The sequence below is a fragment of the Zootoca vivipara genome, chromosome 6 (assembly GCF_965207765.1).
Source record: "Zootoca vivipara chromosome 6, rZooViv2.hap1.1, whole genome shotgun sequence".
Classification (NCBI taxonomy): Eukaryota; Metazoa; Chordata; class Lepidosauria; order Squamata; family Lacertidae; genus Zootoca; species Zootoca vivipara.
The window spans coordinates 24,946,294-24,967,634 of NC_142589.1; the positions used below are offsets into that span (position 1 = coordinate 24,946,294).

General features: G+C 50.0%; 1 protein-coding gene across 1 annotated transcript in view; it reads right to left on the minus strand.

Moving 5' to 3' along the window:
- Positions 1-21,034, minus strand: part of STARD8 (StAR related lipid transfer domain containing 8) — a 72,892-nt gene extending 51,858 nt beyond the window's left edge. Inside the window, exons 1-2 of the mRNA XM_088671807.1 lie at positions 20,903-21,034; positions 17,096-17,129 (exon numbers count right to left, since the gene is read on the minus strand). Coding sequence (XP_088527933.1) covers positions 17,096-17,129; positions 20,903-20,947 — 79 coding nt within the window. The 5' untranslated portion in view covers positions 20,948-21,034. The remainder of the gene's footprint in view (positions 1-17,095; positions 17,130-20,902) is intronic.
- Positions 21,035-21,341: the final 307 nt, after the last annotated feature.

Genomic DNA, 21,341 nt, shown 5'->3' on the forward strand with positions numbered 1-21,341 from the left:
ACCAGCCCAGCCGGCAGCACAGCTCTCATCCATGGCTGCGCACTCCGCCGGGGTCCTGGCCATAGTGCAAGCGGCGGGCAGGCTGGCAGCGCCCCTCCATGACGGCGTCCTAGGCAGCTGCCTAGCTTGCCCATGGCCCTGCTTCTAGGGCGGGCAGCTGCCCCCCTGCCCCGTGCTGGGTACGCCCATGCCTACCCCTAACTACCACCCCACCCCCACAAAATGTGCCTATGGGGGAGCCCAAACTGGATCAGGACTAGGCACTATTTCACTGTTTCCAACCAGGGCCCTCTAGATCAAGTAAAACAATAGGAATACTTACTAACTGGCCATTCATGTCAGTTCTGACCCCCCCCAAACACACACACAGATGTCCTGCCCACCCCAACAAAAATTCTGGCTACACCCATGTTTCCACAACAACTTGAATCTCGCCCCCTCCCCAAAGTATACATGGAAGTGCACATATGGGTTTTCCCTATGAACTATTGCGGGGGGGAGGGGCAGCCTATTTACCTCAGGAAACTGGCAATGATTAAGCCCCTTTGAACCTAAACACAATGCTTCCCATCTGGAATAGGGGTGGCTACTTTTCTATTGGAGATGGGGAATGTTGTAGGTTCAATAAAGGGTCTCTGGGCATGTTCTTTTTCTTCCATAAAACGGAGTACCTTTCTTCAGAGGCATAGTTAGGAGGTAACCTGTGTGTGTGTGTGTGTGTGTGTGTGTGTGTGTGTGTGTGTGTGTAAGACCTTTTGTTTAAAACAGACACCAAGGAACCATTGCAGAAGGATGTACTCTTAATTGCCAGCATACACCTGACAAAATAGAATACTTTTCAGCAGGCGTTTAAAAGTTGGCATAGAATGCATCTCTCTATTGGCAGAGAGTTCCGCAGGCCTGGGCTGGGGACACTAAAGGCTCGGCTTCTCATTGCTGTCACTTGTCCTATGTTCTTGGCCAGATGCCCCCATCAGCAGCCTGGCTGCCTCATTCTGCCCCAGCTAGAGCTTCTGGACCAGGCTCAGGGGCAGCCCCATGCAGAGCACATTGCATTAATGTCATTGACACAGGTAATTTTAACATTAAACACATAGAATCTGAAGGGACCACGAGCATCATCTTGTCCAGGCATCCCCAAACTTCGGCGCTCCTCCAGATGTTTTGGCCTACAACTCCCATGATCCCTAGCTAACAGGACCAGTGGTCAGGGATGATGGGAAATGTAGTCCAAAACATCTGGAGGGGGGCCGAAGTTTGGGGATGCCTGATCTAGTCCAACCCCCTGCAATGCAGGAATCTTTCACCCACTATGGGACTTGAACCCACAACTCATGCTTTACTGACTGAGCTATCTGTGGACAAGCCCCTTGTAGCCACTGGACTTATTACTATTTATTTTATTATTATTATTATTATTATTATTATTATTATTATTATTATTGCATTTATACACCGCCCTATTCACCAAGGAGTTCAAGGTGGTGATACGTATTTCTCTGTCTCCTCATTTAATTCCCACAACAAACCTTCAAGGTCAGTTAGGCCGAGAGACAGCAACTGGCCCCCAAAGTCACACCCAGACAGCTTTGTGGCCAGGTGGGGATTAGATCCTTCGTCTCTTCCAGGCATGCTTTGCCCACCTGGTGCTTCTCTTTGGACTACAACTCCCATCAGCCCCCAGACAAAACATCTGGAGTGTGGCAGGTCAGGGAGGGCTGACGCTGACCCTCGACTCCATTTTCCTGAATTCCAGAGGGGAAACATTGGGCGTCAATGAGGCTTTCAAGACTTTTCCTTTCCTTTCCTCATCCAAAACAAGGAACCAAAGAACTTGGGGGTTGGGTGGGTGAGTTGGAAGCAGGAAATATTTCCCAGGCCCTAAACGTACAAAACTGAATGAATCATAGAATCATAGAGTTGGAAGAGACCACAAGGGCCATCCAGTCCAACCCCCTGCCAAGTAGGAAACACCATCAAAGCATTCTTGACATATGGCTGTCAAGCCTCTGCTTAAAGACCTCCAAAGAAGGAGACTCCACCACACTCCTTGGCAGCAAATTCCACTGTCGAACAGCTCTTACTGTCAGGAAGTTCTTCCTAATGTTTAGGTGGAAGCTTCTTTCTTGTAGTTTGAATCCATTGCTCCGTGTCCGCTTCTCTGGAGCAGTAGAAAACAGCCTTTCTCCCTCCTCTATATGGCATCCTTTAATATATTTGAACATGGCTATCATATCACCCCTTAACCTTCTCTTCTCCAGGCTAAACATGCCCAGCTCCCTAAGCCGTTCCTCATAAGGCATTGTTTCCAGGCCTTTGGCCATTTTGGTTGCCCTCCTCTGGACACGTTCCAGCTTGTCAGTATCCTTCTTGAAATGAGGCGCTGGAGAGGCAGCCGGCCAGCATGACCGAGGGCGAAACACTCACGCTTCTATCTCTACCCCAAAGGAGACCAACCACTGGGGTGCTGCTGGCAGGAGGGGCCGGGAGGAGGCAGAATCGCCCACATGCCAACAGCTTGCCTCAGCCAGCGTGATGAATGGGCAGCATTGAGCCGGGCCCACGCGCAGGGGGGGTATTAATAGCTTGTAACACAGCGCTGGGGAACGGCAGCCGACACCACCGCCCAGGCGAGTGTGTGACAGAACACAGGGAGAGGGACCCTGGTCAGCCGATGTAGGAATGGGGCCCTTTTTCACAGAGACAGAGGTGGGGGTTCAAAACTAGGAGACAAGAATCAACTGCTCCTTGTACAATGAACTTGCCTCCACACTAGCTAGCTTGCATCACAGCTTCCTGTGTGCAGCCACCGCCCCAGTCTGAACCACCCCCCTGACTGTCATCAACTCATCTTCTCATGGAGGGGACCCAAGGGTCATCTAGTCCAGCCCCCCAGCAATTCAAGCAGCGCAGCTGAAGAATCCCTGTATTCCGGGCTAATCCATACCTTCAGGAGTTGAAAGGAACCCCCTCACTTTATAGGCAGGAGTCACTGGGGAAGCAAAGCAGGGTGAGACAGAGAATAAAAGCAGGGCCCTCCCAGACCTTCAAGCTTTTCTTCTGTGCAGAAAAATGCCAGCACCTGCAGTTTTAACCCTGTGCCTTTTGGTAAGATGCATTGAAAAACAAGCAAACAAAAACTATGTCACATTGTAGCACAGGAAGCAGGCATTTTTCCTGAAACAATGGTCTCTAAGAAGGGCTACAATTCAAGCAATTGTGGGGTGGGGGGCACAGCCGAGTCTTCTTCCTGGGGTCTTCTATGAGTGGCCAGAAGGTTAACATTTAAACAAGCTTAAATTTCTTAAAGGTTGCTGGGAATTAGTGAGAGATTTGTAAATTACAGTGCCCTGATTTCTTTGAGGGAAAAGACTGTGTAGGTGGCTCTAAGACAGAGGCACAGAATTATAGAGTTGGAAGGGACCACGAGGGTCATCTAGTCCAACCCCCTGCAATGGAGGAATCTTTTGCCCAATGTGGGTCTCGAACCTGCAACCCTGAGTCTCCTGATCTACCAACTGAGCTACCAGGGACCCGGGCTTCCTCCATATGATGCATTTATTGAGCACTCACCCTAGTTTGCTCGCAGAAAGTTGGCAGAAAGTGGGAGACAGATTATATCCGCTCTTTACTGAGCATTGATTGAGGGGGGTGGTTTCCATGGCCACAAGCAGTTTGGGGCAGCAGGCTTTGCTGTTTCAGAAGGCAAACTGCACTCAGCAGATAGCCTACTTGTGGATCACATACTCCCATCAGCCCAGTCAGCTGCGCTGCGCTGGAGGGCACCTGGTTGGGGAAGCCTGCTGGTAAACTCCTTCCTTTGGGGAAGTTCTGCTAGGGAGTTTATCAGGGCTTCCCCCTTGAAGAGATGACTCAGGCATCATAGGCGTAAGAACTGGCACAAATCCCGGTTAGAAGCTGGCATGTGATGTCGATCTTACGAGTGGGGCTTTTCCTACAGGGACATCTGCAGTGGGAGCTCCTGCCCTACGGAAGATTCATCCCACTTTACCATTCACACAGAGGTTTCATAGGAGCTGAAGGAAATATAATTCATTCCAGGGGTGCAGCTTCTTCACACATGGGGTGGCAGCCAACTTAGGTTTATCCTAAACTGCCACGCTGCCTGTGACCCTGAGGTCCTCCCTTCTAGAACTGCCACTCTCCCCACACTCAACATTGAACCTCATTGCCGGGGGTTAGTCTAGATGTCCCTTGAGATCCCTTCAAGTTCTACAGTCCTATGATTCTATGTCAGTTCCCAGTGCTAAGACACCACTAGGGAACCTGATACACCTCAACCCTCTCCTCTGCATGCAGATACAGAAGCCTGCCTACACCAACAAGCATTGGCTTTCCAGGAACCTCTTCCTGGGAGATGCCGGCAATAGAATGGGAGGCGGGAATAATGGAAGGTACTGCTTTGGAATTCAGATGGTTGTGTTTTTTAATCCTCTCTGTGTTCAGAGATTAAAAACCTCCAGCTCCCTGCAAGTAACTGGGAGTTCAGGGCCGGCTCTAGGGGTAGGCTGGGTGGTGCAGGGCGGCAGGGTGCCGGGCCGGCAGGGGGGCGCCGCATGACAAAGCCGTGCGGAATAATAATAATAATTTATTATTTATACCCCGCCCATCTGGCCGGGTTCCCCCAACCACTTTGTCTTCCAACAAAATATTAAAATACAGAAATCCATCAAACATTAAAAGCTTCCCTAAACAGGGCTGCCTTGAGATGCCTTCTAAAGGTCTGGTAATTGTTGTTATCTTTGACCTCTGGTGGGAGGGCATTCCACAGGGTGCGCCTGCACACCAGGGCAGGGGCGCCGGAGCGATCTCTGCACCACGGCTCCAGGGCGCCCGACATGCTTGAGACGGCCCTGTGGGAGTTGGCTTCCAGCCTCTCTCCCTGAGCTGCTGGCTTTCACCTTGCGGAGAGCTCTTTCAGCAGCCAAGCATTCCCCAAGGTGGCTTCCGTCTGAAGTCATTATTCAACAGCCTCTGCTGCCTGGAGGACTGTGTCCCACCTACCGGCCAGCTCTCTATAAAGAGGCACCCTGGTCCCCTCGACCATAAAAAGTCAGTGCGGTGTACTGGTTAGTGCAGGGGTCAGCAAACTTTTTCAGCAGGGGGACAGCCCACTGTCCCTCAGACCTTGTGGGGAGCCGGACAATTTTTTTTTTGGGGGGGGGGGTGATGAACGAATTCCTATGCCCCACAAATAACCCAAAGATGCATTTTAAATAAAAGCACACATTCTACTCATGTAAAAACACGCTGATTCCCGGACCGTCCATGGGCCAGATTTAGAAGGCGATTGGGCCAGATCCGACCCCTGGGCCTTAGTTTGCCTACCCATAGGTTAGAGCAGGGGTCAGCAACCTAAGGCCCATGGGCCACAAGCAGCCCACGGGGGTTGTTTAACCAGCCCATGAGACGCCCCCAAACCGAGCCGCCCGCTTGGCGAGTCCCCGCACAATGCGCTAAACCGATGCAGCGTGGCATGGGGACTCACTTCCACGGCACTGGAAATGGCATCTGCACAGACGCCGGAAAATGCGGGCCATGGAGGGATATCCGCTGGAGTGAACCAGCTCAGGTGAGGTAAACCTTGCTGACCCCTAGGTTAGAACCTTGGACCAGGAGACCAAGATTCAAATCCCCACGCTCATCCATGAAGCTCACTGGGTGACCTTAGGCCAGAGGCGGATTGAGGGGAATGTGATTGGTTTGCCAACACTAAGCATTTGCAAGAGGGTGCCTCAGTGGGCACCATAGCTGTCAAGTTTTCCCTTTTCTCGCGAGGAAGCCTATTCAGCATAAGGGAATTTCCCTTAAAAAAAAAGGGAGAACTTGACAGCTATGGTGGGCACAGAAACAATGACTAAGAAGGGAAGGCGAGAGGCGGGATGTGGCTTGGACAAGTCAGTTACATAGTCTAACCTACCTCACAGGGTTGTTGTGAGGATTAAACGAGGTGGGGGAGAACCACGTAGGCCGCCTGGAGATCCTTGGAGGTAGGGGTGCCAACTTGAATAAAATATTAAGAGGTGGCAAGTGAGACACCCCCTAATCAATCACATGACTCGGCACAGGCTCGCCATTTGAATGGCAATGCCCATCAACTTGGGGAACCTGTACAGTAAATGCAATGGAGCAAGTAAATCAGTCCAACCGCGTAAAGCGGAACCAGACAAGAGTAGCGGGAAAAGTAGAGGCTGAAAAGTGCCCAATCCTGGACCGCGAGCGGGCGGGCGCTTACCTGGCTTTCCTCGGGACCCTCCGCCGGCCCCGACGCCCGCTCTGCGCGCCCGCAGCAGCCGCGAGAAGGAGCGCCCGCCGGTCCTGCCTCCGCCTCCGGACAGGGCGCGCCGTCGGGAGCCTCTTGCTGCGCCCGGCCGCTCCATCCTCCGTCTGCGCCTCTGCGCCGCCTCGGCGAGGGAGATCCAGGGCAGGGCAGGCTCCTCCCCGACGGCCACGCCCTCGCCGGGAAAGCAGAACCCGCTGGGGCTCCCCCGGGCTCGGAAGGGAGAGGAAAGGCACCGGCAGGGACGGTGCAACTCAGCTTTCAAAGCTCTTCCCCCCCACAACCGGGCGCCAAAGACACCAGCAAATCGCCACGTCGGGGAAGCCTGCTTCGAAGAGCCTTCTCGGAAACGCCACTAGGGGGCAGCCGCGGCCCCTTTCCGAGCATCTGCCGAGCTGCTCCGAGGATGGCAGGGCTGCCGTCCAACAGGTGAGGCCAGACAGGGAGGGGGGCGCTTAGCCCGCTTCCAGACTGATGCTGATTTCTGGCTTAAATGCAGTGCCAGAAACTTTATTAGTGATTAACACTTGTTTTGCATTGTATATATGTACTTAAACCTATATAGTTTTTTTGTAATATTAAATTAATTTGTCTAAAAATTAGGCAATTTTAGAACTTACTAATGCTCTGTCGCTCCAGTGTTTTGAATTATGCTGTAAGCTGCTTTGTGGGAAAGTAAACTTCATCCATCCATCCTCTGGCTCTGGAGGACCAATGGCACAACCAGTTAAGGCAATGAAAATAAGGGGCAGGGCTTTCATGATGGTGGGGCCACCACCACCAAGGCCCTGGACCTGCCACTTTGGCCCAGTTTCCTTTCTCTTGACTTTTATTTCCACAAACTTTTAATATTTAGTTGTGCTGCTATTTTGTAAAAAAAAAAATTCCATTGTTGCTTTTACAATTGTTGGCTTTAATCTGTTGGCTCTTAGTATGCAGGCTGTCATTTCACGCATTCTCATCTGTTCTTGGTTGGAAGCTGCTCTGAATGGCTGTTACTAGACCAGCAGGATGAAGGTGAGGTACAGTGGTTAGAGCACCAGGCTAGGACAGAGGGATAAGGTAAAGGGTAAAGGGACCCCTGACCATTAGGTCCAGTCGTGACCGACTCTAGGGTTGCGCGCTCATCTCGCATTATTGGCCCAGGGAGCCGGCATATAGCTTCCAGGTCATGTGGCCAGCATGACAAAGCCGCTTCTGGCAAACCAGAGCAGCACATGGAAACGCCGTTTACCTTCCCGCTATAGCATTGCATTTTGATGTGCTTTCGAACTGCTAGGTTGGCAGGAGCTGGGACCGAGCAACGGGAGCTCACCCCGTCACAGGGATTTGAACCGCCGACCTTCTGATCAGCAAGCCCTAGGCTCAGTGGTTTAACCACAGCGCCACCTGGGTCCCCAGCTTCAAATCCCTATTTGGGTTACTTTGGGCCAGTTACTCTTCCTCAGCCTACCTACCTTACAGGGCTTTTGTGGGGGTCAAATGGGAGAAGAGGCAAAGCTTCAGGCACACTGGTCTATGTTCAGTCTATGTTCTTTGGGGGAGTGGTACACCTTCACCAATACACATCTGCAAGGATAATGGCGATGGGGGAGGAAGGCACTAATGGGGAAGGGTTGGCATGAAAGAGGGATGCTTCACCCACCCATCCCTCACCCACTTCAATTCCCCCCTCTGATGCCATTCCCACCTCAACAAGATCCACATTTATTTTCTGAGCATGGTTTAAAAAACGGTGGTAGAGGGAGAGTATTTATAGGGGAGAAGGGATGGGTTGGGAAAGGGTTAAGTCCTGCCTGCCTTGCACACCAAAACTTCCTCTTAATCCTCAGGAGGATGTTTGGAGCCTGCAGTGGATTTCCTGCCTTACTTAGGACTCTGGAAGCTATTTTCCAAATTGCTAAACAACAAGAAGATCGGAGCTGGTTCGCGCTGCCTTTGGGGGGGGGCGCTTTTCTTCCTTCAGGGGGAGAGGGTTAACTCATGTGACAAGTGCAGCACCTGAGCCAGGAAACCCCAGGAGCATAGCTGCCAAGTTTTCACTTTTCTCGCGAGGAAGCCCATTCAGCATGATGGAATTTCCCTTAAAAAAAGGGAGAACTTGGCAGCTATGCCCAGGAGGCCTCAGCCCCCCCCCCCACAAACTGCCACCTTCTTATAGCTCCTCCTCCTCCAGGGATTGTGAATGTGCTGCAAAGGAGGTCCCTGTGCCCACAAGGTACACAGATGCGCACTTTGTGATCCGGTTGTGTGTATTTCACAGTCCTGGGCACAGTTCAGAGGAAGCACAGTGTTGTGTTCTCTGTTTTCATGATTTTGTGGCAGGGGAGAAAATCTGTCCAGTAGCAGGAAGATTAAATCAGATTTCCTCCCATGGTGGAGAAGGCGATTCCGTTAAAAACCTAAGAAGAGCTTGCTGGATCAGGCCAAAGGGGGCCCAACTAGTCCAGCATCCTCTTCTCACAGTTCCCCTCCCTGCTTGCAGAAGCTCTATAAATCAATCCAGGCACAAATGTTCAATGCGTATAATTCATACCCGCTGCAAAATGTGGGCAGAGTTGGTATGGATAGAGAATGCGAGGCGCTTTTGACATCTGCCTGCGGTCCAGATTTTGAATGCATGCCTCTCCGCAAACCATCAAGGGTCGCTGTGCTCAAAGCTTCTGCCGGGATGCTCAAGCAAGCAGGAGGCCTTCCTAGAGCTGGATGACTATTCTGTGTTTAGGAGCGGGATGGGGCCGGAAATCATGGCTGGCCGGGTGGGGGGTGGACGGGGCTTCAGAGGCGAGTGGAAACTTTCACAGCTGGGGAAGGCATGAAAATTCAGACTCTCCCGAGAGGAGAAGAAAGGAGATGTTGTGTAACTGTCTGACTGCACTTCTTATTTCGACACAAGAGTTTTCCTGTAACCACGCGCTGGAAAGTTTGAAGTTTAAGTCACACATTTTAAAAGCTTGCATTTTATTTTTACGCTCATGCGGAGTGCCGTGACGTATCCCTGCCTTGTGAATTTGTTTGTATCAAGATGGCCAAAAACCTTTCTGAACATTAGGTGGGAAATCCAAGCACTCCTTCATCTCTGCCAGACACTGATCGAGGCAGGACACAATCCACCATGGAGCAGAATGAACTTTGACCCTTTAAGTTGGACTTATTCCAGACAGTTTCCTGTGGGCCGCAGCCCGAATGCCCACGTATGCCCACTCACAGATTCACCATTTCAACATGCCTCATAGTAAGGTAAAGGTAAAGGACCCCTGACTAAGACCAGTCAAAGGCGACTATGGGGTTGCAGCACTCATCTTGCTTTCAGGCCAAGGGAGCCGGAGTTTGTCCACAGACAGCTTTCCGGGTCATGTGGCCAGCATGACTAAACCGCTTCTGGCACAACAGAACACTATGACGAAAGCCAGAGTGCATGGAAACGCTGTTTACCTTCCTACTGCAGTGTTACCTATTTATCTACTTGCACTGGCATGCTTTCGAACTGCTAGGTTGGCAGGAGCTGGGACAGAGCAACAGGAGCTCACTCCGTCGCAGGGATTCGAACTGCCTTCTGATCGGCAAGCACAAGAGGCTCAGTGGTTTAGACCACAGTGCCACCCAAGTCCCTAAGGCCACTTCTGACAACTACAATAAATCTGAAAAGTGCTACCGGTAGTTGACTTAAAACTTCCTGAAAGAATTCCACACTGGGTCCTCTGGAAATTTCCTCCTTTTCCTGAGTTCAACCATTAGTCCACTTGTCTCAGGATTGTCCACACTGATTGGCAACAGTCCTCCAGGATTTCTGATGGGGAACTTTCCCAGCCCTCTTTGTGGGGAGGAAGTAATGGCCACCAAGCTCGGTGGCTTTAAAAGAAGATTAGACAAATTAATGGAAGAGAGGGCTATCTTGATGGCTACTAGCCGTGATGGCTATGCTCTGCCTATACAGCTGGAGCCAGCAATGTTTCTCAATACCAGTTGCTGGAAACCACAGCATACCTGCCAAGTCTCCCGTTTTTTACGTGAAGCCCCGGGATTTAAATCCGTTTCCCGCTGTTATCCTGAATAGAAAAAAATCCTGGAAATCCCCCAGATTTCCTGCCTGCCAGGAAGGCTCCATTTCGGATACCGCTCTGCCCATGCCTGGGCACCAGAAATCGGGCAGCGCCGGTCCAGACATGCTTAGAAGTGACTTCTGGTGCCGCGCCGCTGCTGATCCCGCCTTTTTCAGTGGGAGACTTGGCAGCTATGAACCACAGGAGGGGAGAGGCCTCTTGTGCTTGGGTCCTGCTTGCTGCTTTCCCGCAGGCAACTGTTCAGCCACTGTGAGAACAGGATGCTGGACTAGATGGGCCATCGGCCTGATCCAGCAGCCTCTTCTGGTGTTCTTATGGATAAGAACCACATGCACTGCGTCTGGGTTCCATGACGGAAGAAAGCTGAGCTACAAATGTAATACCATTCACAAACCAAAGAGCTTCTGGCTTATTTTTGTTAGAAAGGAACATTGGTTGCTTTATATACAATGAAAGGAACTTTTGCCACTGCCCTTCACCACCTCCAGCATTATCTAATGTAAGCTCTTGCGGAGAAGGATCAAAAAGCAAATGGCACTGATGTGGCTCACTTCGGCTCCCAGAGGTGCAATGATATCAAGGAAGGCAGAGTATGGTGAGGACTGATAAGAGGAAAACTGCAAAGAGCTTTGGGGAGATCAGAGAAGCAGCCAAGATTTGAAATCGATACCCTGGAAGATGAGGAAAAACCAGCCACTGATTTCCCCTTCGCCATCAGAACTCAAAGAAACTCTGTAAAGTCTCTTGGTTCCCAAATGCAAAACCCTCCAAGGTGTTAAATATAAGCAGGATGGAGCCCCACTGCACCCCCAGCTATAGCCCAGAGTCAGTAGGAGGAGAAAGTCCAGGTCCAAATAGTCAAGCCTGGGATATATCCTGTCAACCTTGTCCAGACACAGTGGGAAAAAGCTGTCTGGCCAAGATTGGGGTGTTGGGGTTTTGGTTTTGCTTTTTGCTTTTCTTGAGGGCAGACGAGACTGGTGCTGGAAGGTTTATTTTCAGCAACGATGCCGGGCGTGAAGCACCCCAGAATGACTCAGAGGCAGAGATCACAAGTTTGACTGCAGAAATGAACCAAGACGGGAGATTCCCTCTGATCACTCCTGTTTGTGTGTGTGAGAGAGAAGTGGCAGCCCCTGAGCTCCAAGTATTTGCAAACCAAATCAGTTTATTTTCAATTCCAGTAAATTGCTGAGCTTTTCAGTACACAGCAAGAAAGAACCCCTTCCTTATCATCAAATCACAGACCAGTAAGTTGGAAGGGATCCCAAGTGTCATCTAGTCCAACCCCCACCTCCTGAGCCTCACCTATCAATCAGAGTGCCATCTAAGGGGGCCAGTCTCTCTTCCAAACCCTTTGTCAGATTGCACAATGTTGTCTGTGATTGTAATAATAACAAATAAATAAGACCTCTAGGCCTCACTTTCATGGAGTAATTCAACAGGCCACAATGAATGCTCCCACATACAGAATGCTCACACATAATAGATTTATATTTTTGTGTGTATCTGCAAACCAGACTTTGGAACCCCCAACAAAACTATTAACAGCATTCTGCTGTCATCTGTGTCCACAGAGTTGCTTTGGTAAAATGTCAAAGATGTGTGTAGTGCTTTTTTTTCCCTGGGGGGACACAGGGGTACACATACCCCTAAACATTTTGTGAATCTTTGTACTTGTGTCCATTTACTGTATTTATTTTCCCCGATTTGAACTATAAAATGGTGATTTCCTGGAGTCAAAATGAAAGTACCCCTAAACATTTTTTTAGATGTGTGGATGTGTGTGTGCTTCTGTGTGACCAACCTGGTGACCTGGAGGTATCATTGAACAACAATTCCCCCTCATCCCTGGCCATTGACCATTCCCGGCTGGGGCCTGTTGGGATTCCAAAAAACACATGGAAAGCACCTCGTCGTCACCCCCAGCCAAAGGCTGTTTCAAAGGTCCAAGCAGATACATTACCTCCCTCCCTCAGGGGCATAGGAAAGGGAGTGCAGGGGTGCGGTTCACCCCGGGCGTCATCCTTGAAGGGGGTGACAAAATGGCACACCGCAGGGCGCGGCACTTACCGTGGGGCCTGGCCTGCAGCGCACCCGAGCTACACGTCTCTCCTGGGAATGACGCAGTTGCTCAGGGCCCCGTGCTGCCCAAAACGGCAGCGTGGGGCTTGCATCCACCAGGCGGACTCTGTGGGGAGCATGCCGTGCCGCCCCGCTGGGCAGATTGCCGCCCCCCCCCCATGCGTGGATCTCCCCACCCCCTTCACTCCAGGTGCCTGAGTTATGCCCCTGCCTCTCTCTTCATTCTCTCTCTTCGGAAAGGGAGGAGTACAATTCTCTGGGATATGAATGCTTTAGCCTTCTCGGCTGTGGCACTCCCTGCTTTGAAACTCCTTCCCTAAAGAGGCCTGACTTGATTCACAGATGATGATACATAAATTATAATTATAAACCCATTCATTCATTCATTCATTCATTCATTCATCACCACCATCCCCTTTATAAGGCATTGTGGGAGGGTTGGACTGGATGAGCATTGGTGTTCCTTCCAACTCTACAACTTGAGAACTCTCTCCCAAGAATTCAAGGTGGTGCACATCGTTCGTTAAAGCACCAAATCCAATTACAAATCGAGAGTGAAGTTCGATGATAATGTAATGAGTCGTTTTAATTGACAAGCAGCAGCACTGGGCACACCCTTGCTAGTCACAAATATTACTTCAAGGAGCCCTGAGAGCAATCTGGCTCCTCTCATTTTGCAAAGTTGTCTTGCCCAGGAATTGCCACAACTGCCACGATCGTGCCAGTTTTCATCCCCTTTTCAATACCGTGTTTCTCCTAAAATAAGACATGCCTACAAAATAAGCCATGGCAGGATTTTTTTGAGTTTAAAAAATATAAGACATACCCCCAAAATAAGCCGTACCGGGTAGTGGTGGGAGCAGGTCTGGATGGCGCTTCCATTAGTAAGAGGAAAAGGAAGATGCCTGTCGGTGAAGCCCCGACCCAGCAGGACCCAGAGAGAGGTGAAGCCCTGGGACCCGGCAGGAGCCTCAACGTGTGCCACGCGAAGCCCCAGCAGGAGCTTTGGCGCGCGCTGTACGAAGCCGCAGGACCCGGAAGGACCCGGCAGCAGGCTCAGTGGGCGGCGCGCGAAGCTGCAGCAGCCGGCAGCAGCCTCAACCACGCTGCGTTGTGTCGCACGAAGCCGCAGGACACAGCAGTGGGCACGAAGCCGCAGGACACGGCAGTGGGCGGCGCAGGACATGGCAGTGGGCACGAAGCCGCAGGACACGGCAGTGGGCGGCGCGCGAAGCCGCAGCAGACGGCAGCAGCCGCGCCGCGTGAAGCCCCAGGACCCGGCAGCGGGCTCAGCGGGCGGCGCGCAAAGCCGCAGGAGCCGGCAGGACCCGGCAGCAGCCTCAGCTGCGCTGTGCCGCGTGAAGCCCCAGGACCCGGCAGTGGGCTCAGCAGGCGGCACGCAAAGCTGCAGGACCCGGCAGGAGCTGGCAGCAGCCTCAGCCGCGCCGCGTGAAGCCCTGGGACCCGGCAGCAGGCTCAGTGGGTGGCGCAAGAAAGCACCGTACCATACTTAATAATGCTGTACCATACTTAATAAAAAAATAAGACATCCCCTGAAAATAAGCCGTGATGTGTTTTTTTTAAAGGAAAAATAAATATAAGACGTGTCTTATTTTAGGAGAAACACAGGTAGCTAACAGGGCAAATGGCACATTGGGAGCGATGGGAGTAAATTTGCTCACTGAAGGCGCCAAAGCCATTGTTCGCTAGAGCTAACTCCGTCTGGGGTATAGCACCAGCCAGCTGTGTTCGCTTCGAGATCCTTTGCTTCTTGTTTACCCCAGAAACAATAGATGGGAAGTTTGGTTAGCGTCACCAGAGAGAAGTGAAAGGAAGGAGGCTGTAGAAGAGAGCAGCCTTTGGACCTGAATGGGAACTGCGTTAGGCAGATCAGGAGGTCATGGCCTGCCACGGGTGAGAAAGGGGCCGAGGAGAGTGGAGAAATAGCACCCTCTTCTGGGTAAAGAAGCCAAATTTTCACAGCGTCCTCTGCTCTGCAAAGCAGGCACCCCTGCCAGCACCCACCAGGTCCTTGCAAATGTCCAAAGAGGGAAATGAGAAGCAGCATGGAGGCAGTTTCATGAACCCTGTTGTGTGTCACTGCAGTGGCGTAGCAAGGGGGGGCGATGGGGGCGGGTTGCCCCGGGTGCCACCCTGGAGGGGGGTTACACTCGGCACCCCCCACTGGGGAACATTTTTTAAAATTTTTCTGTTGCATGAGATTATTCAACTGTTCTTATATGTTCTTTCAATGCTGATTTCATATCTGAAGTCGGTTTTGTTCTGTAAGCTCTCGTGTTTTTGCAATTCATGTTTTTCACTTTTCGCCAGAGCCAGATCCATTGGGGGGGGGGGGGGGTTGACAAAAAAAAATCTGCACCGGTTACCACCTGGGCTTGCTACGCCTCTGTGTCACTGCTATTGAGACTTCAGCTGCAATTCCTACTTGCCACAGACAACCAGGCCAGTGGCTATTTGCAAGCTGGCTGAAATGAACTCATACCCAAATATGGGAAGGCAACAAGAGCCTCCAGTCAGCCCTTCTCTCTGACACCCCAATTTTTGGGAGCCTCGTGTAAGTGAATATACTCATGTATGATTAACAGATAGCAATTGTATATTTCATCATGAAATGGCTGATTGCAGAGCAGAGGAGGAAGGCTTTGGGCAGGGGATCATCCTGCCGGCCCATTGCAACAACCTTGCAAAGCTTACAGAATGCGGCAGCTAGACTGGTGACTGGGAGCGGCCACCAAGACCACATAACACCGGTCTTGAAAGATCTACATTGGCTCCCAGTACGTTTCCGAGCACAATTCAAAGTGTTGGTGCTGACCTTTAAAGCCCTAAATGGCCTCGGTCCTGTATACCTGAAGGAGCGTCTCCACCTCCATCATTCTGCACAGACACTGAGGTCCAGCACCGAGGGCCTTCTGGCGGTTCCCTCGTTGCAAGAAGCCAAGTTGCAGGGAACTAGGCAGAGGGCTTTCTCGGTGGTGGCGCCTGCCCTGTGGAACGCCCTCCCAACAGATATCAAAGAGGAAAACAACTACCAGACTTTTAGAAGACATCTGAAGGCAGCCCTGTTCAGGGAGGCTTTTAATGTTTAATAGATTACTGTGTTTTATATTTCTGTTGGAAGCCGCCCAGAGTGGCTGGGGACACCCAGCCAGATGGGCGGGGTATAAATAATTTATTATTATTATTATTATTATTATTATTATTATTATTATTACATGCAGGGAGCTTGGTGTGAAGAAATCAGTAAACTCTTTGTAGCAGAAGGGGGCGAAGGAATGCTTTGAAATACTGGTTTCAAAATAAAATACTTCTTTTAAGTATGTGTATATATTTTTAATTACTGCACTCTTCTCTCACTCACAAAACAGGAGGTATTTTCAGAACATGACATTTCAATATATATGCCACATTGCAAGGTCGGGTTCCCACGTAAGAGAAGCTGTTCAGGAGCACAAGCGTGAGGTGGAAATGAAGCTTTTGTCAAAAAAAACCCTGTATATACTTTGGTGTAACTGGATTCCTTTCTTTCTCTACCTACGTCAACAAGACACACACAACATCAAAAAGACAGAGCAACAAGTGACCACACACCCTGAAGATGAAGAAAAGTTGGGCTCCCCTCCCTGACGGTGCCATGCCACATGCCATCAGGAAATCAAGCACAGAAATTCAGTACTACTGTCATGGGACTGCCAATCTATTTTTAATTCAACAGGTTTCTAGTCCTTATGACACTGAAGAAAAACACCTCAGAAGTCAGTGGGGACTTGACAACCGCTAGGAGTATAGCATGGACAGCTTTCATCAAAGTCAAAAGTGGCAAGTGCCCCATGCCTTTGGCATTTTAGCCCCCTTACCCCTTTGGATTCCCTCAGGATTCCTCATCCCACCACTTTTTTTATTCACCCCCCCCCACACACACGTGACTTTTGGGCCTCCTCCAAGTATACTGGAAGTTAAGTAAATTGTGCAGAATAAGCAAACGGGTGTTACAATTTGCTATTTGACGCTGCAATTCAGCTTTTCCTGACCCTGAATCTGGGCAGGGGCAGACTTGGCTACCATGGTGCAGGCGATTCATTAATTTGACTGACTGGAAATGGATGTATATCTCTGGATTTCTTTTAGTTTTAGTTTTTAGGGTTTTTTATTGGGTTTTATAAACAAGAATAATGTTATACAAATAAGTATACCAAGTTTTCTCATGTCGTATATCACAAAAGTAGCATAATAAATGTGGAAAAAATATCTACAACTTACATTTCATTGTTAGTGGTCAATGTATAAGTTCTTGGTTCATGAATTGATAAACAATTGTGAAGGAGGAGGAGGAGGAGGAGGAGGAGGAGGAGGAGGAGGAGGAGGAGGGGAGGAATAGCGAGTGCGGGTTTTAACTGACTTGCTGGATCTGTCATTGAATTTGTCATGGCTTTTAGTCAACCACAATAAATGATTGATTGATTGATTGATTGATTGATTGATTGATTAGGGCTCCGGGGCTCACACAGCCCTGATCTGGGTTCTCTGGGATGCATAGAATTTTGCGTATTCTGCCTGTGGTATGCAACAAATGTCCCAGCAACAAATGAAAGACTGAATGAAGACAGAGGTCACTGCAACTCACCCACATCCCTCCTCCGGTCCAGTGATGTGAAACACTGAAAAAAATAACACGTAACAATAAAGGTAAGTTATTCAACCCACACACCTCTCTATATACATCCCATGCAAACCCTGAAACCCCTGGAAGCCTTATTCATGGGAACCTTGGCCATAGACAAAGATCCCAACCAAATTTCCAGAACTGTTTTTACAAAAAAATCCTTCCAGTAGCACCTTAGAGACCAACTAAGTTTGTCAATGGTATGAGCTTTCGTGTGCAAGCATGCACACTTCTTCAGATATGTTTGGGGTTTTTTTTAATGATCCTGACCGTGATGCAGTATTCAGGGGGCGGGGCATGGGCGTGCAGGGGTCACACTAGTGGCTAATGGTAGTGCCTTTGGGTAATAATAGATCCAAAACAATGGTTGGGCTATTTGTGTAGAAAGGTCAGTTAAATATATATGATGAGGAAGAGCCTCCGCCATCTTCCTAATCAGGAGCAGGTTTGTAGAGACCTTCGCTTGTCCTACTGAAAACTCAGGACTGCAAAAGGGCCATCGAAGAACAGGGGAATAAGCAATTGGAAGGAACCGTTTTGAAACTGGGCTACAGAACACTTTCATCACAGGCAGCTCTGAGTACAATTGAAGTCCGGGTCTGGGTGGCTCAACAAGTTTGCTCTTGTAGGTTCTCAGCTCAACAGACACAGGATCACAGGCTCCAGACCTTTCGGAGCAGATGTCCCAGGAGCCCCAGCTGGCATGGCAGTGCTGGATAGGGCCGATGGGAGTTCAAAACACCTGGAGGTGTATATCAGGGTGGCAAAGACTTCTGTAGGAGCTGAAAGAGCTTGCTGGAGACTGGAGTGAGTCCCTCTCCCCACAACATGCTGTGTGTTCCACCTGGTTGGAACTCTCAAAGCTGGGCTGATTTCTGAGTTTTTCCAGACCTGCCTTTGAGTCTTCTATCCCCCTTTAAAAACAAACAAACAAACAAACCCCTACAGATTCACAACAACTAGAGGCCAGTGTCCCAGTCCCTCTTCCTTAAGCCCCTGAGCTTGAGACAGGAAAGAGGATCCCCAAAGGCCTGTGGGAAAGTGAAATTCATGAGAATGGGACATTCCTAAACTTCTTCTCCGAGGTCCCTTGAGACTCTGGGGAGGCCTCCTACAGAGGGTGTACGAGGAATATTAAATGCAAGCGACCTTCGGGGCAGCCTCTCCCCAGCCTAATGAGCCTTGCTCCTAGGGACTGTGATTTGGCTTGGGTGGATTTCACCCTCCAGCAAATGGGATAAATTTCCTGCAGACATTCCTGCCCTCTGACATCTCGTGCAAGACTCCACAGCTGCCTTCCTCCGACATGACGGTCCCTGGGCTCTCCCTCTTCTGTTCCTTCTATTTCTCTCTCTTCTCCCTTAGTATGTGAGGAGGACAGGGACCACCCTGGCACACTATTAAACTCGACAGAGAGATGACATTGTCCAGGTGCTTAAAATATAGTGGAGCGTGGGTCCCTGGACGAACATGTGCACAAGCTGATTTATAGATTTAAATTTTGTGTTTCAATGTTGCAACCCATCGCGGGACCTTAGGGCGAAAGGACACAACAGAAGGACCCAAACATTATTAACGACAATAAAAATATTAGTGGGATTTGCAGCAAGCGTGGGATTGCAGCCTGAGCTGATCACATCCAGCAGGTGAAACTTTGCATTGGGGACAGGGCACTTGCATTTCACACACAGAAGCAGGGCCCCTGCTATCCTTAAGCCAGCTGAGCAGCTGCCTAGGGTGCAGACCACTTTGAGGAACACTGTTTTATACAGATTTGTGTTTTTTTTTGTTATATCTTATGAATTTCTGATTTGCTTTTATTTATATTTTGAACAATTTTATCATTTCTACAAGACACCTGTTTTTGAAAATGGAAGTAAGCAATCTTTTTTTTAGGGGTGCACGCAAGTAGTTAGCCTTGCCTACCACACAAAATAGCCTTGCCAAAGGTGGAAAATAGCTCGGTGCCAGCACTGCACAGGATAGCAGAATTTGTAGAACCGGAGAAGAGCCACGAGGGTCATCTAGTCCAACTCCCTGCATTGCAGGAATATTTTGGCCAATGTGGGGCTCAAAGCCATGATCCTGAGATTCTCATGCTGAGCTACCAACTGAGCTTTCCCAGGAAATAGGAGAACTTGTCTACCTTGGAACTAGCAGCTCAGTCTCATTGTGGGGATCCGCCGCAGCAACTGAGTAACAACTGTACAATTTGTGGGTTTTCTTTTTAAAGAAGCCGCTGGAATGGCCTTGTGCAAGCAAATAACTGTTGGCTTGGGAGGCTCTTTGTGGCAAAGCCCCCAAACGGCCTCTTGATCCCTAACCAGTTGCATGCTGCAGCTCTGGCTGACCTCTGAATCCCCCCCCCCCTTTGCAAGGAAGCAGGGTGTGTGTGTGTGTTTTCATCACATGTTCATAGGAACTCAGTCCATGCAGACTAGGCTGGACATACAGAACTAAAGCTCAGTGTATGAGCACAGCATGTGGGACTCTGTTCAAGCCAAAACCCTGGGGGCACCCACTGCAGATAGCCTCTCCTGCCCCCTGCAACTGTAACCCACAGTCTCATGCAGTCGAGCTACACCTATTTTCTCCACCACCTCCAAAAAATAAAATCTATTGTCTTTATTTTGTCCGTTTTCTCCGTTGGAGAGATTCGGGGTGCAGGTTTCTTCCTTCCCCCAAACAATAACACAGATCATTTGCAACCTGTGCATTGGTGATCTAAGGTTTCTCTGCTGGATACTAAGCATTCAGTCTCATATGTTGCTGTTGCCAGCAGGCTCAGCCCTCAGACAGCAGACATTGCCCAGTGCATCTGAACTACAGTTTTCCCTTGGGGACCCTCTGCTCTGCACGCGCTCAGAGGCATGCTGCTGCCAAGAGTTCTGACCAGCCACCTTCCTCCTCCTGCTGCTGTGAGGTTGAGGGTTTACACAGCCTACGGCTATGTCGGACACCCTGCGTACGGGCCAGTCGGGGCTGGGCGAGGGAGTGGGGCTAGCACATGGGGCAGCCCCCGGGGCCCTTTCAGGAAACGGCAGCGTGATGGGGGAGCACCGCTCTGCACATGCTCAGAGAGCCATGCTGAGAACACTTGCTTGCTCAGGTTGGAGCTTAAAAGCGGGGAATCCTTAAAGTGTGGAATTGTCTGCCAAATAATTTTAAGTCAATGAAAGCACATGAGATTGCTTTCCTTACTTGGTTTGGATCAAATTAATGCAAACTTTTACAAGTTGTTTGTATCACTGAAAGCTCTGTCATTGTGTTTTTCTTTTAAGGCAAAATATGTTAATATATGAGTTGTTTTTTCTAAACTAAAACCTCAGTATTCAGGTTAAATTGCCATGTTGGCACTTTGCGATAAATAAGTGGGTTTTGGGTTGCAGTTGGCACTTCATCTATTATAAAAGGTTTGTCATCACTGCCTTAGCCAAAGGCCACCCAAAAGCATCATATATATGTTGCTTAATTCCGGCAACCGTAGTTTGAGATGTTTTAGTTGCAGCATTTGAGAATCTTAAAACCTGACGGGTGTTGTTGTTGTTGTTGCTGCTGCTTCTGCTGTGTCAAATGCCTTTTTTAAAAGGTAACTTAGCTGCCGGCTGGTTCCCTGCCTAACATGCAACAACAGGAGCCGGGCAGAGCAGGGCAATGTGCTGCAGAGGAAATTGAACCAAAGCGGAGACCTTGGCAATCGAAAGTGTCCCGGCAGCTGTCACCCGTGGCGAAAGCCTCAGAGAGGTTTTGAAGGGGGAGCTCCCTTACCTTCGGCCTCTTGAAGCAAGCCCAGAAGAAATCCAGCCACGGCATGATGGGGGCGCTCCGGGATCGGGCGGGGGGGGGGTGGTCAGCAGCTAGGAGCCAGGGGCCTCTCTCTGGCCCCAGGGGAGAGCTGTCCCCATCAGATCCAGGAATGCCAGCCAGCCCCTCTGTCTGTCTGCCTGGAGGAGCAGCTGCGGCAGGAGCTGGGAAACAGGCAGGGAGGCGTTCCCTGCAATTCAAACCCAGCTGCACCGTTATTCTGTTGGCTGGAAAAAGGCCTGGGATGCCAATTGAAATTCCCCAAACATTACAGGAGTTTTTTTTTTTTTAAGGCTTTCCTTCCTCTCTCTTTAAATGCACCAGTCCGGCTGCTGTGAGGCAGGGGAGGGAGAAGAATAGAGGAGTCAAGAGGCAGCTGCGTGCATGCCAAGTATCTGAAATC